This window comes from Lynx canadensis, chromosome D3, assembly GCF_007474595.2.
Source record: "Lynx canadensis isolate LIC74 chromosome D3, mLynCan4.pri.v2, whole genome shotgun sequence".
In the NCBI taxonomy this organism is placed as follows: Eukaryota; Metazoa; Chordata; class Mammalia; order Carnivora; family Felidae; genus Lynx; species Lynx canadensis.
In genome coordinates, this window is record NC_044314.2 from 63,366,916 (window position 1) to 63,389,260 (window position 22,345).

Consider the following 22,345-nt stretch of genomic DNA (forward strand, 5'->3'; position numbering starts at 1 on the left):
TTCCTTACAGCTTTCATCCCTGTCTCACAGCCTTTCCTTTTACTTTCATGACCCATTTATTACAGTAATAGAGTTACCTGTGGCCTATTGAGATTGAGAATGCATGTTTTCTTATAGATGTAATTATTGGTATGTTGCTCTTCACTCATTTTGTATCATCCTATTGTGAATTTATAATGATAGTTTTTTTAGTGATGCCCAGAAGTTGTCACTGTTGTGTGAAAGTAAACTATTGAGGAATTATAAATAATGTGGAAGTGTTTTAATTAAGTAATCTATTTTGGACAGAATGGCAAAGAAGTACAATATGAAACTAGTCTACAAAAAAACATTTCTGGAATTCTATGAAGAAAAGGTTAAGAACAGTGAAAATAAAATGCTGTTAAAACGAATGCAGGCCCTGGAGGTAAGTATTTAGAAATTCTAGGTCATGATAAACTTGTTTGACTGTTTCTGAGATTCCTTTCAAGACCATATAGATGCTCAATATTTATATAAATCACACAGATTATTCTTAACTGCTCTAGACCCTTCAGCACCCAGGACAGAGCTCATTACAGAAACTTTCCTTCATGGCTGCTCAGGAAATACTGGAATGAATAAATGAATGTCACTGTCATCAAATTCTGTTTTCTAGATAGACTGTTTTAAGATAGGATTTCTTAACCTCAGGATTGTTGGCATTTTGGACTGGGTAATTTCTTTGTTGTGAAGGGCTGTTCTAGTCACAGGATATTGAACATCATCTCTGGCATCTATGCACTAGATGTCAGTAGTACCCCTGCCCCCAGTTGTGAGCCAAAAATGACTCCAGATGTTACCAAATATCCCCTGGGGTGCAAAATTACATTACTTCTTCACAATAATTCCCTTTGGTTACATTAGTAATTTAAAATCTTTCCTGGCCAGGATCTAAGATGAGCTCATACCATGCCTAGTTTTGTTCTTTGGTGACTAGCAAGATTCTGGTCTTTTAGACTATATTGCTGCTGAGACCTGTTTTAACTCCTGGATTCCTCTCTGCTTTCCCAAATTGCAGCAATGGCAGCTTCTATACAAGCATTTCAGTATTTAATGAGATCTGAAATAGTGAACATTTTTGTTATTATCAACAGGATCATATTAATCAAATGGTTATTAAACTTCTTTAGAGAGTTCGTTCAATTGAGAATATTTTTTAAAGTACTGCAAGCATACTCACTTATTTTGCTAATTACCCCCATGAAGTAGGCAAAACAGTCCCCTTCCACAGTTTAAAATGGGCCATCTTAGGTTCAGAGAGGATACATGAGTTTTTCAAGGCCACAAAGTTGTAAACCTAAGACATTCTTTAGTTTTTATAGGTGGTTTTCAAACAAATCTCCTGCTGCAATTGCATCCATACAGCTTTCCCAATTTTGAGTGGAAAGATCCTCTTTAAATCCTAAGTTATCTTTTGAAACTACTAACCACTAAAATGTTACATTCTTCATTGGTTATATTTTCTGTATTTTAGAATTAAGAATATTTGTATTTGCTTTATGTTAGCAGGAGAGGTTTGTTTTTGTTTTGAGAGAGAAAAGAAAACTAGAAAAAGTGTGTGTACACAAATCACCACACACACATGCCTGTAGTTTGTCATCCTTAACTTGGTGGTGCTTTGCATGTACAATGATCAGTTATTTATATTTTTCTCTTAGCATGTATGTAATGACTTGATATGTGTAATTTTTTCAAAATTGTATGTGGAGAGTGGGATATGGGATAGCAGGGTCCCCTTTCTTCAAGGATCTTATGGTATGTTGAGGAGATAAACATTCAAGCCAGTTATTCAGTACAATATGAGAATTGCAGTAATGAAATACTCAAAGTGCAGTGCTTATCCGAAAGGGTCTTTTGTGAAAATAGTAAACTAAGAGTGAAGGCAGAGAAGCATGAAAGAGTAGGGGATGTTTGAAGAAGTAGGAAAAACTTTCTTTAGCAAGGTGGTTCTCCAGTCTTCCTTTTCCCCCAGTGTTGCCTTTGAGGATATGACTTATCCCTCTGGGAACATACATGAATGTAATAGCATGTAATTGAAAAAGTCCTTTGGTTTTTCCTACTTCTTCACCAAGTTACTTCTGCAAGTCTATAAAGGACTTTGAGCAGGAGACAACATGTCCCACGAGTGGGAACATGACTCAGATGGTAGTATAGAGGATGGTTTGGAGGGGTGTGAAGACCAGAGACACAATCAGAATGCTAATTGTTTTAGTCTGTGTTAGAGTTTTAAATGGATCTGTTTTCTGATGTTTGCTATTAAAAAAAAAAAATCTTTTCCTAAAGCCATCAGCCTTGAGCTGACCCAGAGATTCAGCAATAGAACCAATAACTTTGCTCTCCTAGAGCACTGTAGCAGAGGGAAGGAAGAATGAAAAGACTCAAGGCACTATGGTTATAAAATCCTGACACCTGTTTTCTTTTCTTTCACCTGTTTTCAAAAGAATAATCAGTTTTGCAGCTTTATAGTCATATGTTGTTTGGTCTTTTAAAGTGATTGAGAGGGGAGAGAGATAGATGTCTAGTGAGAGGCAGATAATCACATGGAGGAATCTTATACTTACTGATACTTTGAAGAGCATATTTACAACAGAATAGTTTGCAGTCATTCACATTGAAGTTTTGAAGCTTTATAATAGGATGAAACCACAAGATGTGGGATTAAAGTTTCAAAAACACTTAAAAGTGGTGTTTCTTATATCCCTTGTATTAAGATACCATAAAAGGTAAAGTTGCTGATTATAGCAATATGGGACTCCAAAAAGCTAAGTACTTTTTAAATAGTAAACAACCAAATTTCTAATGTCTGAGCTTACTGTGGGATACATTTAAAGAAGGGAAAAAGGAAGATAGCAAAGTAGACATTCCTAGATCATTTTCTTTCTTTCTTTCTTTCTTTCTTTCTTTCTTTCTTTCTCTCTCTCTCTCTCTCTCTCTCTCTCTCTCTCTCTCTCTCTTTCCTTCCTTCCTTCCTTCCTTCCTTCCTTCCTTCCTTCCTTCTTCCTTCCTTCCTTTCTTTCCTTCCTTCCTTCCTTCCTTCCTTCCTTCCTTCCTTCCTCTTTCTTTCTTCCTTCCTTCCTTCCTTCCTTCCTTCCTTCCTTCCTTCCTTCCTTTCTTTCTTTCTTTCTTTCTTTCTTTCTTTCTTTCTTTTCTTTCTTTCTTTCTTTTTTAATGTTTATTTAGTTTTGAGAGGGAGAGAGAGCTCATGTGTGCCAGAACTGGGGAGGGGCAGAGAGAGAGAGACAGAGGATCTGAAGCAGGCTCTGTGCTGACGGCAGAGAGCCAGATGTGGCATTCGAATTCATGAACCTTAAGATCATGACCTGAGCCGAAGTCAGATGCTTAACTGACTGAGCCATCCAGGTGCCCCTGAAACATTTTCTTAAAAATTTACTAGGAAGATCTAGGTCTGAAGTGATTCTTTGCTGGCTGGTTTGTTGTAAAAAGACAAAGGAATTAGAATATATAACCTTTGTAGAGTAGATGGTTGTTAAATATTAAGTATTCTATGTAGTTCATTATGGTTTCATTTACATATATTACAAAGCAATACACTTCATAGTATAAAGGGATGTTACTTGAGATGGATTAAAAATAGCACTTGAAGTAATTTGAATAAACATTTGGCCAGCATAGCCTTAAAACAGCATTTTTGTGTATGTGTAGCCCTTCTTCAAATTCTTAAAGAAATATGGAGACTGCCTCTATTTTGGAAGCTGGATTATTTTCCTTACCTTCTTGAATTCACAGGGTTCTCTGTTGATTCATTTTTCATATGTATTTTTAATTTTTTATTTTAATTACCTGGTGCTCATCAAGACAAGTGGACTCCTTAAACCCCATACCCTATTTCACCCATCTCACCCCCCCCTCCCCCACCACCAACTGCCCTCTGGTAACCATCAGTTTGTTCCCTGTATTCAGTCTTTTTCTTGTTTTACTTCTTCCTTACCAATTTGGATGCCTTTTATTTCTTTCTGTTGTCTGATTGCTGTGGGTAGGACTTCTAGTACTATGCTGAATAAAAATGATGAGAGTGGACATCCTATCTTGTTCCTTGGTTTTTAGGAGAAAGGCTTTCAGTTTTCCCCATTAAGAATGATGTTAACTGGGTTTTTCATATATGGCCTTTACTATGTTGAGGTATGTTCCATCTAAACCTACTTTGTTGAGGGTTTTTATCATGCATGGATGTTATACTTTGTCAAATACTTTTCTGTGTCTGTTGAAATGATCATATGGTTTTTATCCTTTCTCTTATTGATGTGATATATCACAATTGATTCATGAATATTGAACCACCCTTGCAATCCATTAATAAATCCTACTTGATTCTGGTGAATGATTTTTTTATATGTACTGTTGGACTTGGTTTACTAGTTATTTTGTTGAGGATTTTTGCATCTATGTTCATCAGAGATATTGGCCTATAGTTCTCTTCTTTTGTGATGTCTTTATCTGATGTTGGTATCAGGGCAGTGTTGGCCTCACAGAATGAATTTCGAAGTTTTCTTTTCCATTTTTTTTTTTTTTTTGGAATAGTTTGAAAAGAATAGATTTTAACTCTTCTTTAAATGTCCTGCACTTTTGTTTTTTGGGAGTTTTTTGATTACTGATTCAATTTCTTTGCAGATATCAGTCTGTTCACATATTCTATTTCTTCCTGTTTCAGTTTTTATAATTTATATGTTTCTGGAAATTTATCCATTTCTTCTAGGTTGTCACAATTTGTTTGCCTATAGTTTTCCATAAGATTCTCTTATATTTTATGTTTGTATTTCTGTGGTGTTGGTTGTTATTTCTCCTCTCTCATTTGTGTTTCTATTTATTTGGGCCCTTTCCCTTTTTTTCTTGTTGAGTCTGACTAGAGGTTTATCAATTTCAATTATCAATTTTTTTCAAAGAACCAGCTCCTGGTTTAATTGATCTATTGTTTATTTTTTGTTTTTTGTTTTTTGGGTTTTTTTAGTTTCTATATCATTTATTTCTGCTCTAATCTTTATTATTTCCTTCCTTCTGCTGATTTTAGGTTTTATTTGTTGTTCTTTTCCTAGGTCCTTTAGATGTAAGGTTGGGTTGTGTATTTGAGATTTTTCTTCCTTCTTGAGGTAGGCCTGTATTGCTATAAACTTCCCTGTTAGAACTGCCTTATTGCATCCCAGAAGTTTTGGATTGTTGTGTGTTAATTTTCATTTGTTTCCATGTACTGTTTAAATATATTCTTTTAGGGGCGCCTGGGTGGCGCAGTCGGTTAAGCGTCCGACTTCAGCCAGGTCACGATCTCGCGGTCCGTGAGTTCGAGCCCCGCGTCGGGCTCTGGGCTGATGGCTCAGAGCCTGGAGCCTGTTTCCGATTCTGTGTCTGCCTCTCTCTCTGCCCCTCGCCCATTCATGCTCTGTCTCTCTCTGTCCCAAAAATAAATAAATGTTGAAAAAAAAATTTTTTTTTAAAAATAAATAAAAAAAAAATAAATTTATTCTTTTATTTACTGGTTGACCCATTTATTGTTTAGTAGCATATTGTTTAACCTCCATGTATTCGTGGTCTTTCCAGATTTTTTCTTGTGCTTGACTTCTGGTTTCAGTGTTGTGTTCAGAAAAGGTACATGGTGTGATTTCTATCTTTTTGAATTTGTTAAGCTTTGTTTTGTGGCCTAATTGTGATCTATTTTAAAAGAATATTCCATGTGTACCTGAAAAGAATGTGCATTCTGCTGTTTTAGGATGGAATGTCCTGAATATATCTGTTAAATCCATCTGGTCCAGTGTGTCATTCAAAGCCATTGTTTTCTTGTTGATTTTCTGTTTAGATGATCTGTCCATTGATATAGGTGGGATGTTAAAGTCCCCGACTATTATTGTATTATCATCAGTTCCTTTATATTTCTTATTGTTTTATATTTCTTATTGTTTATATTTCTTACTGCTTATATTTCTTATATTTCTTATTAATATTCTTAATATTCTTATTGTTTCTTATTGTTTATATATTCTTATTGTTTTACCCAAGTACTTGGGTGCTTTCATATTGGGGCCATAAATATTTACAATCATTCTATCTTCTTGATGGATTGTCCCTTTTATTATCTAGTGTCCTTCTTGGCCTTTTGTCACAGTTTTTGTTTTAAAGTATATTTTGTGTGTTGTAAGTATTGCTAGCCAGCAGTCTTTTGACATCTATTTGCATGATGAATGTTTCTTCATCCCCTCGCTCTCAATTTTAGGTCTAAAATGAGTCTCTCATTGTTGTTGTTTATTTTAGAGAGCGCGAGCAGGGTAGGGACAAAGGGTGAGAGAGAGAATCTCAAGCAGGCTCTCCACTCAGCATGGAGCCTGATGGTGAGGCTCAATCCCGTGACTTTGGGATCATGACTTGAAACAAAATTAGGAGTTGGACACTCAACTGACTGAGCCACCCAGGCGCTCTGGGTCTTGTTTTTTATCCATTCTCTCACCCTGTGTCTTTTGATTGGAGTGTTTAGTCCATTTACAAATGGAGTGTTTAGTCCACTTACATTCAAAGTAATTATTGATAGGTATATATTTATTGCCATTTTATTATTTGTTTTGTGGTTGTTTCTGGAGATTTTCCCTGATCTTTTCTTGTCTTTCTCTCTTTCATGGTTTACTGGTTTCCTTTAGTGATATATTTGGATTTATTTGTCTTTATTCTTTGCTTATTTATTAGTGGTTTTGGATTTGTGGTTACCATTAGGTTTTTATAGAACATCTTCTGTATGCAGCAGTCTGTATTAACTTGATGGTCATTTGAGTTTGAACCCATTCTTTATTTTTCTCCTCTCCACGTTTTAGGTATATATCTTTACATCTTTTTATTTTGTGAATTCTTTGAGTTTTTATAGAAATACTCATTTTTACTGCTTTTGTGTTTCCTACCTTCATACTGTCATTTTTGGTCTTTCCACTTAGGACAGTCCTCTTCAATATCTCTTGCAGAGCCGGTTTAGTGGTCATAGAGTCCTTTAGTTTTTGTTTGTCTGGGACACTTTTTATCTCTCCTTCTATTCTGAATGATAGCTTTGCTGGATAGAGTATTCTTGGCTGCGTATTTTTCCCATTCAGCACTTTCAGTATGTCATTCTACTCCCTTCTGGCTTGCACAGTTTCTTTTGAGAAATCTCTTGGTAGCCTCATGGGTTTTCTCTTGTAAGTTAATGACTTCTTTTGCCTTGCTGCCTTTAATGTTTTTTTCTTTATCACTATATTTTGCCATTTTAATAACAGCATGTTTTGATGTGGATCTGCTTTTGTTGATTTTCATGGGGGTTCTCTGCTTCCTGGATCTGGATATTCACTTTCTTCCTCAGAGTAGGGAAGCTTTCAGCTAATATTTCTTCAAATAAATTATCTGCCCCTTTTTCTCTTTCTTCTTCTGGGACTCCTGTAATACGAATGTTACTGCATTTGATGGAGTCACTGAGTTCCCTAAGTTTACTCTCGTTTTGCATAATTCTTTTTTCTCGCTTTTGTTCAGCTTGATTACTTTCCATTACTCTGTTTTCCAGGTCATTAATTTGTTCCTCTGCTTCTTCCACCCTGCCGCTGTTCATTCCATTGGGTGTGTTTCTCATTTCATTTATTGAGCCCTTTATCTCTGCTGTGTTATTCCTTATCTGCATTAATGGCCTCACTGATGATGTCCTTCATTTTTTCCTCAAGTCCAGTGGGTATCTGTATGATCATTGCTCTAAATTCTCCATCAGGCATATACTTCTATGTATTTCACTTAGGTCTCTGATCGTGGCCTTGTAGTGTTCTTCATTTGGGACAAATTCCTCTGTCTTCTCATTTTGTCTAAGTCTCTGTGTATTAGGAAAGTCAACTATATTTCCTGTTCTTGAGCATAATGGCTTTATGAAGAACAAGTCCCATAGTACTGCGCTGTGCAGTGTTCCCTGGCCCCCAGGGCCTGGCACTTCCAGGAGTATCTCCGTTGTGTGCTGTGTATGCTCTACTAATGTGTCCTGGTCTTTTTATCCTTCACGCCAGTCGTTTGCAGAGGTGTTTTTTTTTTTTTTTTTTTTTTTTTTTTGCCTGTTGTGAGCAGGGTTTGTTCCCTAACCTGAATGTGGGACATTTTACCTAGGTGTGCTGTGGTCTGCTTGTGAAATGGGACCTCTTGCCACTGCCCCTGGAACCAAGGCCCTGTAAAACACCGGCTAGGGAGATGAATTGTGGGCAGGGGGTTGGGCTGGTCTTCTGCTAAAGGGGGCCCATCTCGCTGGGACTAAGGCAAGCATGACTGGGAAGGGCGGTTCCACTAGAGTATAGGCAGGGCAAGGCTTGGTGTAAGAAGTTAGGTAGTGAGTGTTGGAGTGCATTGGTTCCTGCACATGGCTCTATGTTTATGCTGAGGGGTGGGGGAAGGAAATGGTGCCAGCCAGTTCCCTTGTTCCCTTAGGGGTCTCTTTGTGAACATAGTCTCTCTGGGACACATTTAACCTCCCCGCTGTGTGGTCCAGGCAATTTTCAGATGACTCTTTCCACACTGTATGTCTGCAGGCTGTTTGCCCTGCCTTTTCTCCAATAGCAGGTTCAATGCCCTCTGAGCTCTCCCAGAGCCAAGCATGCTGACCTTTAAAACTCCAGGCTTTAAGCCCCACTGGTTGCAGGAACTCATAAAATTCAGGCCTTCTCTATTTCCAAGCCAATGGCTATGGGAATTTGTTCTCCCTGTGCATTCCCCTATGTGTTGGTCTGTCTCTTGCCCTTTTCTGCGACTGCAGCTTTCTCCCCACCAGAGTGGCCACTATTGGTTTCTGTCCCGAACCATGTCTCTGCCTTTCTTACCTTCACTGTGACCTTTTCTCTACTTTTAAGTTGTGGAGTTTGTTTTGCCAGTCTTCAGATCAATTTCTGGGGTATTTAGGATGATTTGATAGTTACTTAGTTGTATTCATGGGACAAGGCAAGCCTAGGGGCCTATCTCCCCACCAGCATCATTCCTCTCAGCATTTCAAGTTTTTCATCTGTATTCTAATTTCTGTTCATGCTTCTGATGGCTATTATATCACCATAATGTTTAAATTAATATTTAGCTCTTTTTTTTTTAAATTTTTTTAATGTTTTTTATTTATCTGAGAGACAGAGCATGAGCAGGGGAGGGGCAGAGAGAGAGGGAGACACAGAATCCGAAGCAGGCTCCAGGCTCTGAGCTGGCAGCACAGAGCCCAACGCGGGGCTCGAACTCATGGACCGTGAGATCATGACCCGAGCTGAAGTTGGACTATTAACCGACTGAGCCACCCAGGCGCCCCAATATTTAGCTCTTTTGATAATAACTTCCTTCAGTTTTGTGTTATAACAGAAAAACTTTCACTGGGAGTCAGGGAGATGCAAATGTTTGCTACTAAGTGGACCAATTTTGTCCAACTGTAAATATCCTATGATTATCATCAAAGTTGACCATAACAACTGCTTTGTTAGGAGAGGATTCTCTTCACCCATTTTTTTCACATTTCAAAAGTATGTGTAGTTTGTATTCCTGAAATAATACTTAAGGATTTTCTTAAGTATTTTATTTTTGTGATTTAGTATTTTTAATTCCGAACTGTAAGTTTCATTTAATTGCCTAACTAGGAATTTCCCTTGTTTCCCTAGCCATATCCTGCAAACGAGAATTCCAAACTTGCTTCTGAGAAGGTGGATGACTATGAACATGCAGCAGATTACATGAAAAACAGTCAAGTAAGGTTACCTTTGGTAAGTTTTCATTTGTAGCATGTTTTATAGAAAATGAAAAAAAAAAAGCATATAGTATATGGAGACTTACGAAATTATTTCACTGGTTTACAAATCAGATATAGCATAGAATATAAAATAAAATGTATTTCAGTACTGAGAACTGAGTCCTATTTCTGAGGCAGTAAGGATGGGGAGAAAGTTGTAAGCTTGGTTGGAGAGTTCCTTACTATATCATTATATCTTAACCTGGGCACTGCTGACTCACTGTGTTCCGGAGGTAAAATTCAGGGGCTCATGAACATTGATGGAGAAAAATTACATCTCCATTTTTTTTTTTTTTTTTTTTTTTTTAATTTTTTTTTTTTTCAACGTTTATTTATTTTTGGGACAGAGAGAGACAGAGCATGAACGGGGGAGGGGCAGAGAGAGAGGGAGACACAGAATCAGAAACAGGCTCCAGGCTCCGAGCCATCAGCCCAGAGCCCGACGCGGGGCTCGAACTCACGGACCGCGAGATCGTGACCTGGCTGAAGTCGGACGCTTAACCGACTGCGCCACCCAGGCGCCCCTCACATCTCCATTTTCAATGACTTCTGCATGCAAGCTCACATTTCTTTAATTAAGAATGTAACAGTACCACAGTGGTATTAGATATAGCTGTGATTGTCATCAATAGAAATTACAGATATTTTCATAACACGTTTCTGCTGAAATCTTAGACTATTGTTTACATTTATCACTTCTTCAAAATCACATTAATTACTGGAATGGCTACTCTATCTTGTTAGTCTAAGGACATGGACAAAGTAGCACATATATTACTATATCAATGTGTTTTTTAGTATTTTAGTAACTAAAATATAATTTATTTCTTTTGTATGATATGTATGTTGTGATTCCTTTGTAAAAACACAAAAATCTTATTTCGTCCTACAATGCTATTGGATGTTCAAGAGAGGCTTTTTAATGTTTTCATTTTCCACGTTAAAAATATAAAATTGATGCTTTTTCCAATTATACACACACACGAATACCCTCTTTACACAGATTCACCCTTTGGTTGAGAATCAGTAGTTTAGAGAATTAGGCAGGAGAGCACAATTGAGAGGATAACATTAAAGTCTCATTGACTTTTTTGATATATTTAGATCACAGTAATATTAACAGTAAATTATGTATACAGTTGACCCTTGAACAATGTGAGGGTTGGGTTGCTGACTCCCCATGCAGTCAGAAGTAAGCCTATAACTTTTGATTCCCCAAAATGTAACTAACAATAGCCCAACTGTTGACCAGAAGCCTTACCAGTAACATGATCAGTTAATACGTATTTTGTATATGTATTGTATACTATATTCTTATAGTAATGTAAGCTAGAGAAAAAATGTTATTTAAAAATCATAAGGAAAACATGTTTACAGTATGGCATTTATTGAAAAAATCCACATATAAGTATATCTGCACAGTTCAAGCTTGTGTCGTTCAAGGGTCAACTTATATTTATAGCGAACTAGGGTTGTTTGGGCACTTCTGTCCATTGTTGAAAAATATGTGTTTATGTACTTCCATATTCAATCTAAAATGTTCTTTTTTTTTTTTTAATTTTAGGGAACCTTAAGTAAGTCAGAGTGGGAAGCCACAAGTGAGTATATCATCAGTGTAGATTTACAAAGATTGTTTCAGAGTGATTGTTAAAATTGGAAAACTTTGGAATTTTTTGATATATGTTAGTATGTGTGTGTGTTTTATGTTTACACAGAATCCCTATATGTGTCTAACTCACTTTTTCTTGCACAGCTGTTTAGTGCCAAGAGAAAATATATGCAGGGCGTTCCTTAACATAAACTTTCATGAGCATTATTTTTTTTTTTTTAAGTTTATTTTATTTATTATGAGAGAGACAGCATGAGTGAGGAAGGGGCAGAGAAAGAGGAGAGAGAGAATCCCAATCAGGCTGTGTGCTGAAAGCCTGGTGCAGGGCTCCAACCTGCAAAGCCATGAGATCATGACCTGAACTAAAACCAAGAGTCAGTCGCTTAACCGACTGACCACCCAGGCATCCTTAACATTCTTAAACATTTTCATTACCTAATTGTTACTACATAGGCATCTGTATTTGCTGTTTTTACCTCAGATTTCTTTGGAAATTTTGGCTTATGGAACACTTCCATGTATTTTGTTTCTAGCCACTCTAATGTTGACTACAAAGGCATAATTAATAAGTACTAGAACATTTAGTGAAGCAGCAATGAGCAGGATATTTTAGAGGGATGTGTGATTGGGAAGGGCCTGGTACAAAGACATTCTGAAGTGAGATACCTGTCTTTGGAAGAGAAGTCAGAGGCCTGGCAAATCTGTGAAGTCCGTGGTTCTTCAGCAAATGGATGCTGAGAAAGCATCACCCAGGGCCTCTGTGTTAAGATGATAATACCCTAATGTGGCTGCCCTGAGGACATAAAAGGTAGTTCCCACTGTTCACTTAAGTATTTGTTGATTATGTTGAAGGCGTAAGTGGTAATCGGAGACAATCTATTTGATAAATGTTGAGTATTAACTTACATAAAGTTCTGTGAAAGGGCTTTGGGGGATAAACAAAGTAAACAGTTGCAGTCTCTACTTCCCAGATGTTTACAGTCTAATGGAAGAAACAGACACAAATAAATGCAGTGCTAGGCAAACTGTTTTAAGTGCTGAAGTTTCTATAATAGGGAAAATAGCTGTAGGAGAGCCTAAGGAAAAGTAGTAAAATCTGGGAAGTAATAATAGTTGGTATAATTGAATATTTAACATGTGCTCAAGCATGACTGGAGCCTTTTCATATGTTGTAACTTATTTAATCCTCACAACTTTAAGGGTAAACTAGTCTCACTAATATCTCCTTTTCACAGATAAGAAAGCACTTAAATAACTTACCTGAGGTCACAGAGCTAACCCAACTGATTCATACTTGTACCCATGGCCTCATGGAAGCCTGTGTGAAGGGATTTTTCTTAGGACTTGCTAAATTGGAGAGAGAGGAAAAGGAAAAAATACAAATAGAGCCAACATGTTGAGCCTGTTTGTCCCAGAATATTGGTGCCCTTAGTGGAAATGGGATTAGAGGACCATCAGACTGAGAAATGTGTGCCTAAACCTGTACATTTCATTACTTTTCCCAAAGTGGAGACTTAGGTATCTTAGACATCCTGCCAGTCCTAAAGTATGATGTAAGGAAAACTTTGGTCAAATGTCGTGATGGTGGTACTAGGTATAGTTTAGAACTGTGTTTCTGTACCTCAATGTGGACTTTAGTGATAGCATGCAGATGAAGAATTAGATACCCCCAGACAGTGGAGGGAGAGATAGCTTAGAGATGTGAAAAGCAGTAGGAAAGGAGCAGTGGCCACATTGCAGCCAAACTCTAGCATGTCAGGATCAGTGTGGTCTTTCATGAATTACACTATTCTAAACTGGAGGATTTGTGAGCTGGAGTCACAGTCTGATAAGTAGAAGCTGTACTTCAAACTCCTACTCATCTAATTAAACTCCTATTACCAGAACCTGTTGCTCCTCTAGAAGATTCTTTAAATGTGAAAATAAAGTAGAGAATTGTTGCTTAATTGCTTTTATAAGTGGTTCAGGATTTATTTCTTTAAATTCCAAGTGAAATGCCTACACAGAAGGCATTTTAGAGAGGAAAGAAAGTTATTAATTGTCGATCTGAAGTCAGACACTGCATCTGAGTGATTTTAAATGACCTTAGATTTAGGGAAGGTCAGGATTGCTGGATTGTCTGCCGTAGGTACCAGTGTGTTTGGGGTGGGTAGGACTGGAGACAGATCACTTGGAGTGTGGGACAAGCTAAATAACACTGCCTGCTCCTAAGTCCTGTGATGTACTTACAGATATCTTAGACTGCTTTGCTTCCTTGTCTTCTGGAGGAATCTGATGTGTTGCTATGACCCTGACTATTCTCTGTCTGTCTATATACTGTGTTGCCAGCAGTATTTAATTTCTTTCTAAGTTTATTTATTTTGAAAGAGAGAATGAGCAGAGGAGGGGCAGGGGGTGGGGGACAGAGGATCCAAAGTGGGCTCTGTGTTGATAGCCGATGTGGGGCTTGAATTCACAAGCCGTGAGATGATGACCTGGGCTGAAGTCAGATGCTTAACTGACTGAGCCACCCAGGTGCCCCAATATTTCATTTCTCCTAAAAGAAATTAGGAACTAGTAGGTAAGGAACAGAGAATAGTATTGCCAAAGTAGCACTTGGAAGGACTGGTGTGGTACTCCTGGACAGCTTGAGTAAAAAGCTAGAGGATCAGGAGGTTTTTACATGGTCTGTAGTCATTCATCTGTACCCTGTTCAGAAGTTAACTCATGAAGGGAGGACACCAAGGTACATGGCCTACTATCTTGACTTGCTGGCTGAGTGTCCCAGTGTATGCCCTGAGCATCCTTGTGATGTTTTGAGGATTTTTCTTCTTTTAGATGTTTGCTCACCATAAAATCTACTGGTATCTTAGAAGATATAACAGATTTGAACTTCACTGTGATCCAGAATGAGGAACCGTAGATGCACTTAGGTGTCTTTGAGTAAACACGTACCAAAGCAGGAAACCATATTTAGAGGAGAGTTGGGGCTGGAATATCACTGTTGGGCCAGATAAATATCTCTAAGCATCAGTTATCAATATCTTAATTATCAGTTGTGTAGCAAAAGCTACATAGCTTTTGGCTCACTTTCCTTATCAGGCCCTACAACACAATAATTGGGTAGGTGGATGAATTTTAACATGCACGTCATGTATGTTCCTTATAGTATGTTCCTTATAATTCTTACTAGTGTTTTTTTGAATAGAAAACCTAGAGAGTCACTGCCAGAAGTCCTCGAGGTAGTGCAGCTATCCTACCCATCTCGTTCCAGATAGAAAGAATTAAGTTATAAGATTTTTTAATTTTAATTTTCTTGGTTTTATACTTTTAATTTTTCTTATCTCAAACTGTTTTTAGAGGTGTTTAGAACTGTTGAATTGGTTTTCTCAAGAGATGTAATGTCACTATTATAGTAAGTGGATATATGTTTTCAGGTAAACAGATGTAATCCCATAGCTACTTACATATGACTCAAAATAATTGAGGACCCTTAGAAATAATGGGATTTTTCCCTTCAGAAGCTTGAGAATTTTCCCCAAATTATGAACAGGACTAAAATTGTACTGTTTAGCATGACGATATGAGAAACCAAACTCTAATTTCTATTACTTTCTTTTTAGGTATTTACTTGGTCTTTGCATTTGAGAAGCAGCAGTGAGCACATATACAGTAGCCCCAGGACAGCTGTGGCCTGTCTTGTACAGATTTGCGTGATCCATCCTAGATTTGACAACTTCCTGTTTGTTTGTTTTAATTAGTCTAAATGTGCAGGACGCTGCCGGAAACTCCAGTGTATAAATTCAACATTTGCTGTCTGTGACAGATGAACTTTTGTGTGTGTATATAAGAATGAGTTGGGACCTTTGTCTTTAAAAGTCTATTTTTAAGTAATGTTCTAAGAATTCCATTTGCCTCTCTACTCTCTTAGCGCATAAAAATTATAATATGACTTGTTAAAGCTGCTGGACCCTTTCCACAGTGCTCTGATTTGTTTAATGTTTGTTTATAGTATTAGATTTATTGTAGTTGTAGAATTGATGAGGGAGCATACTGGTTTGCCGGGAGTGTGTGCTCATTTCTGTTTTGAGGTATAGTGTTTTTCAAGATTAAATGGATTGTGTTCTGTACAACTGAATATGTTCAGTATACATCGCTAAAGTTACAAGTTTAAAACAAAATTGTAGATGCTCATAAAGTTATTTACCTAGAATTGTAGCCAGTTATTACATTTCACTGTAAATACTAACTGTTTGCTAATACGATCTAATTTTGGAACTGGTTGGAACGTTTTAGATGCCAGCATAAAATTGTTTTGGACTTTAGGGGCTTTATCTTAAGAATTTCCTTCCATAAATGCTTCTTGTTATCAAGAATGTATTTAGACACATTTCCCTTTCTTCATTTAACAAAAATGCCATAGCTTTTTTTCTCAAAATTTAATGAACCTGTCCCATGTGAACCTGTTGCACATTTTCCTCAGACTTACATATGAAACTGCAATAGGAGGATGTGACTAAAGGGAACTGACAAGCAGACTTCAGATTAATTCTCCCTGATGTCAGAGAGGATACTGGCACTGTGTGCTGTATAGATTTGTTACTCCCCTTCAGCCCAGAGAGGAGCAGTACCGGTTCTTCTATTACAACGTTGTACTTTGCACAGTAGGGTCCAGCATCTCATTACCATTCAGAATTTGCATTTGCCATTTCAGAACCGTTACTATTTTCAGCCCTGGCTTCTTGCTTGACTCCTCTTCCAACAGACACCTAGGTGAACTGTTGTCTTTACTTTACATCACTGTTTAAAAAACTTGCCAGTGTTTAGATGTAGTGAAAAACTTACAGAGAACAAAGCAGAGCAATTGCGTATTCTTTTAAAAATCATTTATTTAATGCATAGGTCTAAAGACATTACTTTCTATAACTATCCAGAGTACTTGTTTAAAAGGTAAAGTTTCTTAATTTGTTTATATATGTAGATTATTCATGGTGTTGGAGTAACAGACCTTTTAACAAGAGAACACGGGTTACCTAATTTCTGTTCCTTGTGCAATCTGTCAACCTCCAAACTGTTACCGGTTTACAAAAATGAAGTCTTTTTGCCTTATGTGGTGGTTTGCCATAAGTCATTTGGAGAAATAAATAATAGTACTTCTGACTGTGGTGGCTGCCATTAACTAACAAAGTTTTGGTAATGGTGCTGGGGAGGTAGGGATGGTGAGCTCTTAGTGTACATATCCAGGTTCATTTTAATTCTGGGGCAGGTACCAGAAAATGTTTTGATAGTTTGATAGAGGATGTAAAGCTTCTTTATCATTTCCTATCATCATTTTCATTTAATGGTCTTAGTTAATTCTAAGCAAGTAATAAGACGTTTTTAGCCTCCTGCTCTTTAGGATCCCACTGAAGGATGGAGTGTTTGATGGTGATACAAAGCAGAAAAGGAAGGTGGAGTCCCTGGAGCCTTCACTGAAGGGGTAGAAAGGAGCAAAGAAAACACGAGTGTATTGATCAGATCTCTTCAGTCTGAGCAAGTAAGCTGTTGTGTGTGCAGGAGGCTTGCAGAGCCATACCAGGAGGATGCAGAGTTCTAGTGTTTCCCTTGCCCCTGAGCTCTGTTGGTCTCATGGCTGCGTCTGCTCTTCCCCCCATTCCCTGATGCGTTCCTGCTGCAGCTAAGTGTCTGGGCAGTGACTCAGGGATAACTGTTAAGAAAAGGTGGATCCTGCCCATCATCTCCCATCACCACGGTAAAAGCTGGGAGGACTTAGCACCCCCTCCCCCCCACCCCCACATACCCACAGTCTGAAAGTTTGGGGATTTTCCATTCAAGACTTGTAACTTACGAAGAGGACATGGCTCTTCACTGTCAGGTCAGTGATGTGTGAGTAGTTGTGGGAGTGACTACAGGCACTCCAATTTGTCCTCCAAGGATGAAAGTGAAATGATCAAACCAGCCATTTGTGAGAGGACACAACCTAAGGATTGGTCAGGGAACATGGCTGGATTTTGGCATAACAAGAATACTCAGGTTGAAGTCTTTGGGCCTAGAATACACTAAAGGAGAGGTACTGTGTAGCCACAGTGTTCAGGGAGACAAACCGACCATTTCCAGCTGCATCCAACGCGAAGGGGTCCTAACCTGTACACTATAGCCATCTGCGGGTAATGATTGCTCTTCCAGTTCCCACCAAGCCTCTGGTTCCAGTGTTACTCCCCAAAGAAATTTGACTTCTGTTAAGTAGTATGCATGATGACTCTGAAAGGTAGATTACCAGTACAGAGTTTCCTAGCCTCCCTGGTCCCCAAACTTGGAAATTGAGGAAATGTGATTGCTATTTAAATTATGATAGCATTGATAGGCATCAGAGCAGAGGTGTACCAAGTGATGGGCTATGAGACGGTGCAATGTTGGTCAGCAGTGGAGATGCAGAAAAAGCATTGTCCACTATCGGAAGTCCAGATTTCCAGTCTCGTTAGTTCTTCTGGGGATGTGTTCTTTGGCCTGTTTATTGCAACTAAGTTATTTTTTGGTAGATCTTCAAGTATCTTTCTACTGAAGATTTGGCTTCTTCTGTAGGTCTGCCTAAGAGGAAATGCCAGTGTGAATATTCTACCGACTGATTATTATTTTGCATTGTGATAAACTGACTTTTTGTTGTCTACCTCAGGCTTTGTATGTATTGTGACCCAGTCACTGCCAACACTTCTGCATCTTCAAAGTAAAGGCCAGATCCAGAACCCAGGGCCCTAAATAAAAGTTGTACTAAAATGCCTGTGGTGTTTACTGGCCCTTTAGTCAAATAGGAAGTATAGGTATATGGAATCACCACCTCCCTAGATGCTGTTATGTCAGAACTACACACCTCATTTCTCACCCTCTGACAGAGCAACATTCCTGATTCCTTGAAGGCAGTCAGTGCAGATGCTCCTACACTTATTTATTTATAGATATACGTGACTAGGCTGGGGGGACAGCCAGCTCTTCACCTTCTCAATTTCTCCTCTGCTCCCATGTAGCCCTGAAGCATGGGTACCTGCTCCTCACTGCAGTACTAAGCAAGTGTGGGATGCCCAAGGAATGCCCTCCTCAGTTAGGGGAGATTTTTGGGTTAACCCCAAAGCCCTCATCTCTAGATTCATCCCAAGCCATGCTTGGGGACAGCATACCTTGGATAAAGCCAGGTTGACAACTAACATTTATTGGGTCAGTTATTTTTCTAAATCTTTTATATGTGTTAATTCATTTTGATTCTAATAATGATTTGAAGTAAGCACTAATCCCTATTTTAATAATGAAACTGAGGCACAGAGAAGGTACGGATTTGCCCAAGGGAGAGCCAAGATTTGAACACCCATATTCCTGAAGTCCAGCCTGCACCCCAATCTCCAGGGGTGTTAACAAAGACCCAGATGACTTCTCACCCGTGCACTACCCACAACTTGAAATGTTAACTGGTTGGTGCTCCAACCTTTTGGTTCAAACCTTTGATATTTAAATGTTCCCTGAGAGGAGCATTTATCTGAGTAAGAGGATTTGGGGCAGAGAGAGCAGAAGAGCATTTGAGTGTCCTAGGGGAGGAGGGTAAAAAGTGAATAATCAACAGGCAGGAGGGCAAAGATCAACTTGGACTTCATATTTTGGTAGACTTGCTCCTTTAGCAACCAGCCCTGTAGCAAATCTAGTTTAGTCTGCATGTTAGGGAATGGGGGATGGTTCTTTTCCCACCCTCATCATTTGGAAGTGGCAGGAGGTGGTAGCAGAAGTGTGAGAGTGTAGCCAAAGGGAGAGGTCAAGAGAAAGAATCACTTCAGTCTGAGTTGATTAAGCAGAGGCAAATCATTTTGTTTTAAAATTTTTAAGTGAAATGTAACATATACCAGTCAATTTTTCACAAATGGAACACAAATACAGTCATCACTTAAATCAACAAACTGTTACCACCAACCCAGATGGCCCCTCATGTTCCCTTCCAGGTACTACCTCCCCAAGCATAACCACTATCTGACTTCTAAGAACATAGAGTAGATTCGTCTGTTTTTGGACATCATATAAATGGAATCAAATAGTATGTATTCTCTTATATCTGGCTAATTTGCTCTACATTATGTTTGTAAGATTTTTGTTGCATGTATTTATATGTGGTTCCTTCTGTCTGTATAGTACTCCATTGTGTAAATAAACCACATATTTATCCAATGGATGTTTGGTTCATTCCCAGGTTCGGAACTATTATTGATAGTACTGCCTCAAATATTCTAGTACATGAATTTTGGTACACATAGGTACTCATTTCTGCCTAGCATTGTAATTACAGGGTCCCATTATGTACATTATATTCAGTTTACTGGATACTGCCAAACAGATTTCAAAAGTTCCAATTGCCCCACACTTGGTAGTGTCAATCTTTGTCATTTTATTCTGGCAGGCATGTGGTGATATCTCACTGTGGCTTTAGTTTTCACTGATTATTAATCAGATTTCATTTCACTTTTCATATAATTCTTGCCTTTTGATTATCCTCTTGTTAAATATCTGTTCAGGTTCTTGCCCACTTTTCTGTTCGATGGACTATCTTTTGTATTGTCTTGTGGTTTTCAAAAATATATCAATTTCGGATACATGTCATTTGTTGAATGTATTATGTTGTGAGACTATATGAAATATACATATAATACATATGAAAATAAGCTGTTAATTTTAATACAGTATACCAGTGTTCTCTTTCATAGTTGGCATATTTTGCTTAAGAAATATTTGTCTATTCTGAGATCATGAATGTGTCCTATGTTTTCTTCAAAATCTTTTTTGTTTTACCTTTTACTTTTAAATCTGAATCATACTGATTTTTTTTGTTAATAATGTGAGGTAGGGTTTAAGGTAGAAGTTTTCCTTTATGGATTTTTAGCTCTCCCAGCACCACTTCTTGATAAAAACCATCTTGTTTCCCCTATACCACTGTTTTTTTTACCTTTTTGATGTATAAGGTGATCATACATGTGTGGGTTTGTTTCTGAACTCTGTTCTGTTCCATAGGTCAGCTTATTTATCCATGCACCAATATCACACTATCTTAATTATGTCTTTGTAATAGGTCTTGATACAAAGGTAGTTTTAGCTTGTTAATTAAGTTGAGCAAAGTGAAGAGTGTTACATGATGAATGCATAGAGATAGGCAAGGGTGGAAAGAAACCTAGATATTCTAAAATCAGTGGAAAGCCACAAGAGGATTATATCAGTGTGACAATCTTTTAAAAGATAGCCCTGATCAATAAAGATAGAAAAGATTTAAACAACCTTATCAATGTCATATATATTATATTTTATATATTATATTAATATAAATTAATATATTAATATAAATGTCATATATTATATAAATGTCATCTATAGAACACTTAAACAATAACAAAATAGACATTGTTTTTAGGCATAAATGAAATATTATTCAGGGTAGACCATAGAACAAATGTCCATAAAATTAAAAGGATTAAAATCATACAAAACATTTTTCCTACCACAATAGAATTAGAAATCAAAGGCAGAAGGAAATTTGAGAAATCTACAAATACTTGGAATTAAACCAAAGGACTTTCTAAATAGCCCAAGGGTCAAAAAAGAAATGACAAGGAAAATCAAAATATTTTGAGCTAAATGAAAATAAAAACACATCAGGATGTGTGGGATGAAGCGAAAGCAGTACTTAGAGGGAAATGTATAGCTATAAAAACCTATATTGGGAAAGAAAAAATAAAAAGGATATCTCTAGTCAATAACCTAAGATTCCACTTAAGAAGCTAGAGGGGCATAGGGGCACCTGGGTGGCGCAGTCGGTTAAGCGTCCGACTTCAGCCAGGTCACGATCTCGTGGTCCGTGAGTTCGAGCCCCTCGTCGGGCTCTGGGCTGATGGCTCAGAGCCTGGAGCCTGTTTCCGATTCTGTGTCTCCCTCTCTCTCTGCCCCTCCCCCGTTCATGCTCTGTCTCTCTCTGTCCCAAAAATAAATAAAAAACGTTGAGAAAAAAAAAAAAATTCAGTTCACAAATAAAATACTTAGGAATAAGTTTAGCAAACAAAAACCCTAAGGTTTGTACATTGAAAATTTCAAGATATTGCTGAGAAAAATTAAAGACCTAAGGAAAGAGGCATTTCAAGTTCATATATTGAGATACTCAATATTGTTAGGATCACAACTTACCCCCAAATGGTCTATAGATTCAATGCAATCCCCATAGAAGTTTCAGTAAGCTTTCTTCGCAGAAATTGACAAACTGATCCTAAAATTTATATATTACTGCAAAGGACCCAGCAGCAAATTTTTAAAAGAACAAAGTGAGAGGACTTAACACTTCTTGATTTCAAAATTTGCTATAAATATATAGTAATTAAGACAGTGTGGCATGAGCATAGACATACAGATCAATGGGAGAGAATGTAGAGTACAAAAATAAACTCATATTTAAGTCCATTGATTTTCAAGAGAGATGCCACAATATATAGGGAAAGGGTAGTCTTCTTGACAAATGGTGATGGTGCAATTTTGACCCTTATCTTACACCATATGCAAAAATTAACTCAAAATGGATTCAAGACCTAATTTAAGAACTGAAACTATAACACTTTTAGAAGAAAACATAGGGAAAAGTCCTCATGACCCTGGGTTAGTCAAAGATTTCTTAGATATGATACCAAACTCATTCATCCAGTAAAACATGATTGATAAATTGGACTTTATCAAAATTTAAAATTTTGTGCATTAAAAGACACTGGTTAAAGAAATTAATAGTCTACAGAATGGGAGAAATATTTGCAAATCATATTTGTGGCAAATGACTTGTATCCAGAATATACAAAGAACTCTTATTTTTTTTTTTTTTAATTTTTTTTTTTCAACATTTTTTTATTTATTTTTGGGACAGAGAGAGACTGAGCATGAACGGGGGAGGGGCAGAGAGAGAGGGAGACACAGAATCGGAAACAGGCTCCAGG

The 22,345-nt window shown here is 37.6% G+C and overlaps 1 protein-coding gene across 2 annotated transcripts in view; it reads left to right on the plus strand.

The window, feature by feature from the left end:
- Positions 1-19,556, plus strand: part of RNMT (RNA guanine-7 methyltransferase) — a 36,236-nt gene extending 16,680 nt beyond the window's left edge. For both annotated transcript variants that reach the window (XM_030336717.2, XM_030336718.1), the window contains 4 exons: positions 289-406; positions 9,639-9,740; positions 11,331-11,364; positions 14,978-19,556. In XM_030336717.2, the coding sequence (XP_030192577.1) occupies positions 289-406; positions 9,639-9,740; positions 11,331-11,364; positions 14,978-15,015 (292 nt within the window). In that variant the 3' untranslated portion in view covers positions 15,016-19,556. The remainder of the gene's footprint in view (positions 1-288; positions 407-9,638; positions 9,741-11,330; positions 11,365-14,977) is intronic.
- The last annotated feature ends 2,789 nt before the right edge of the window (positions 19,557-22,345 follow it).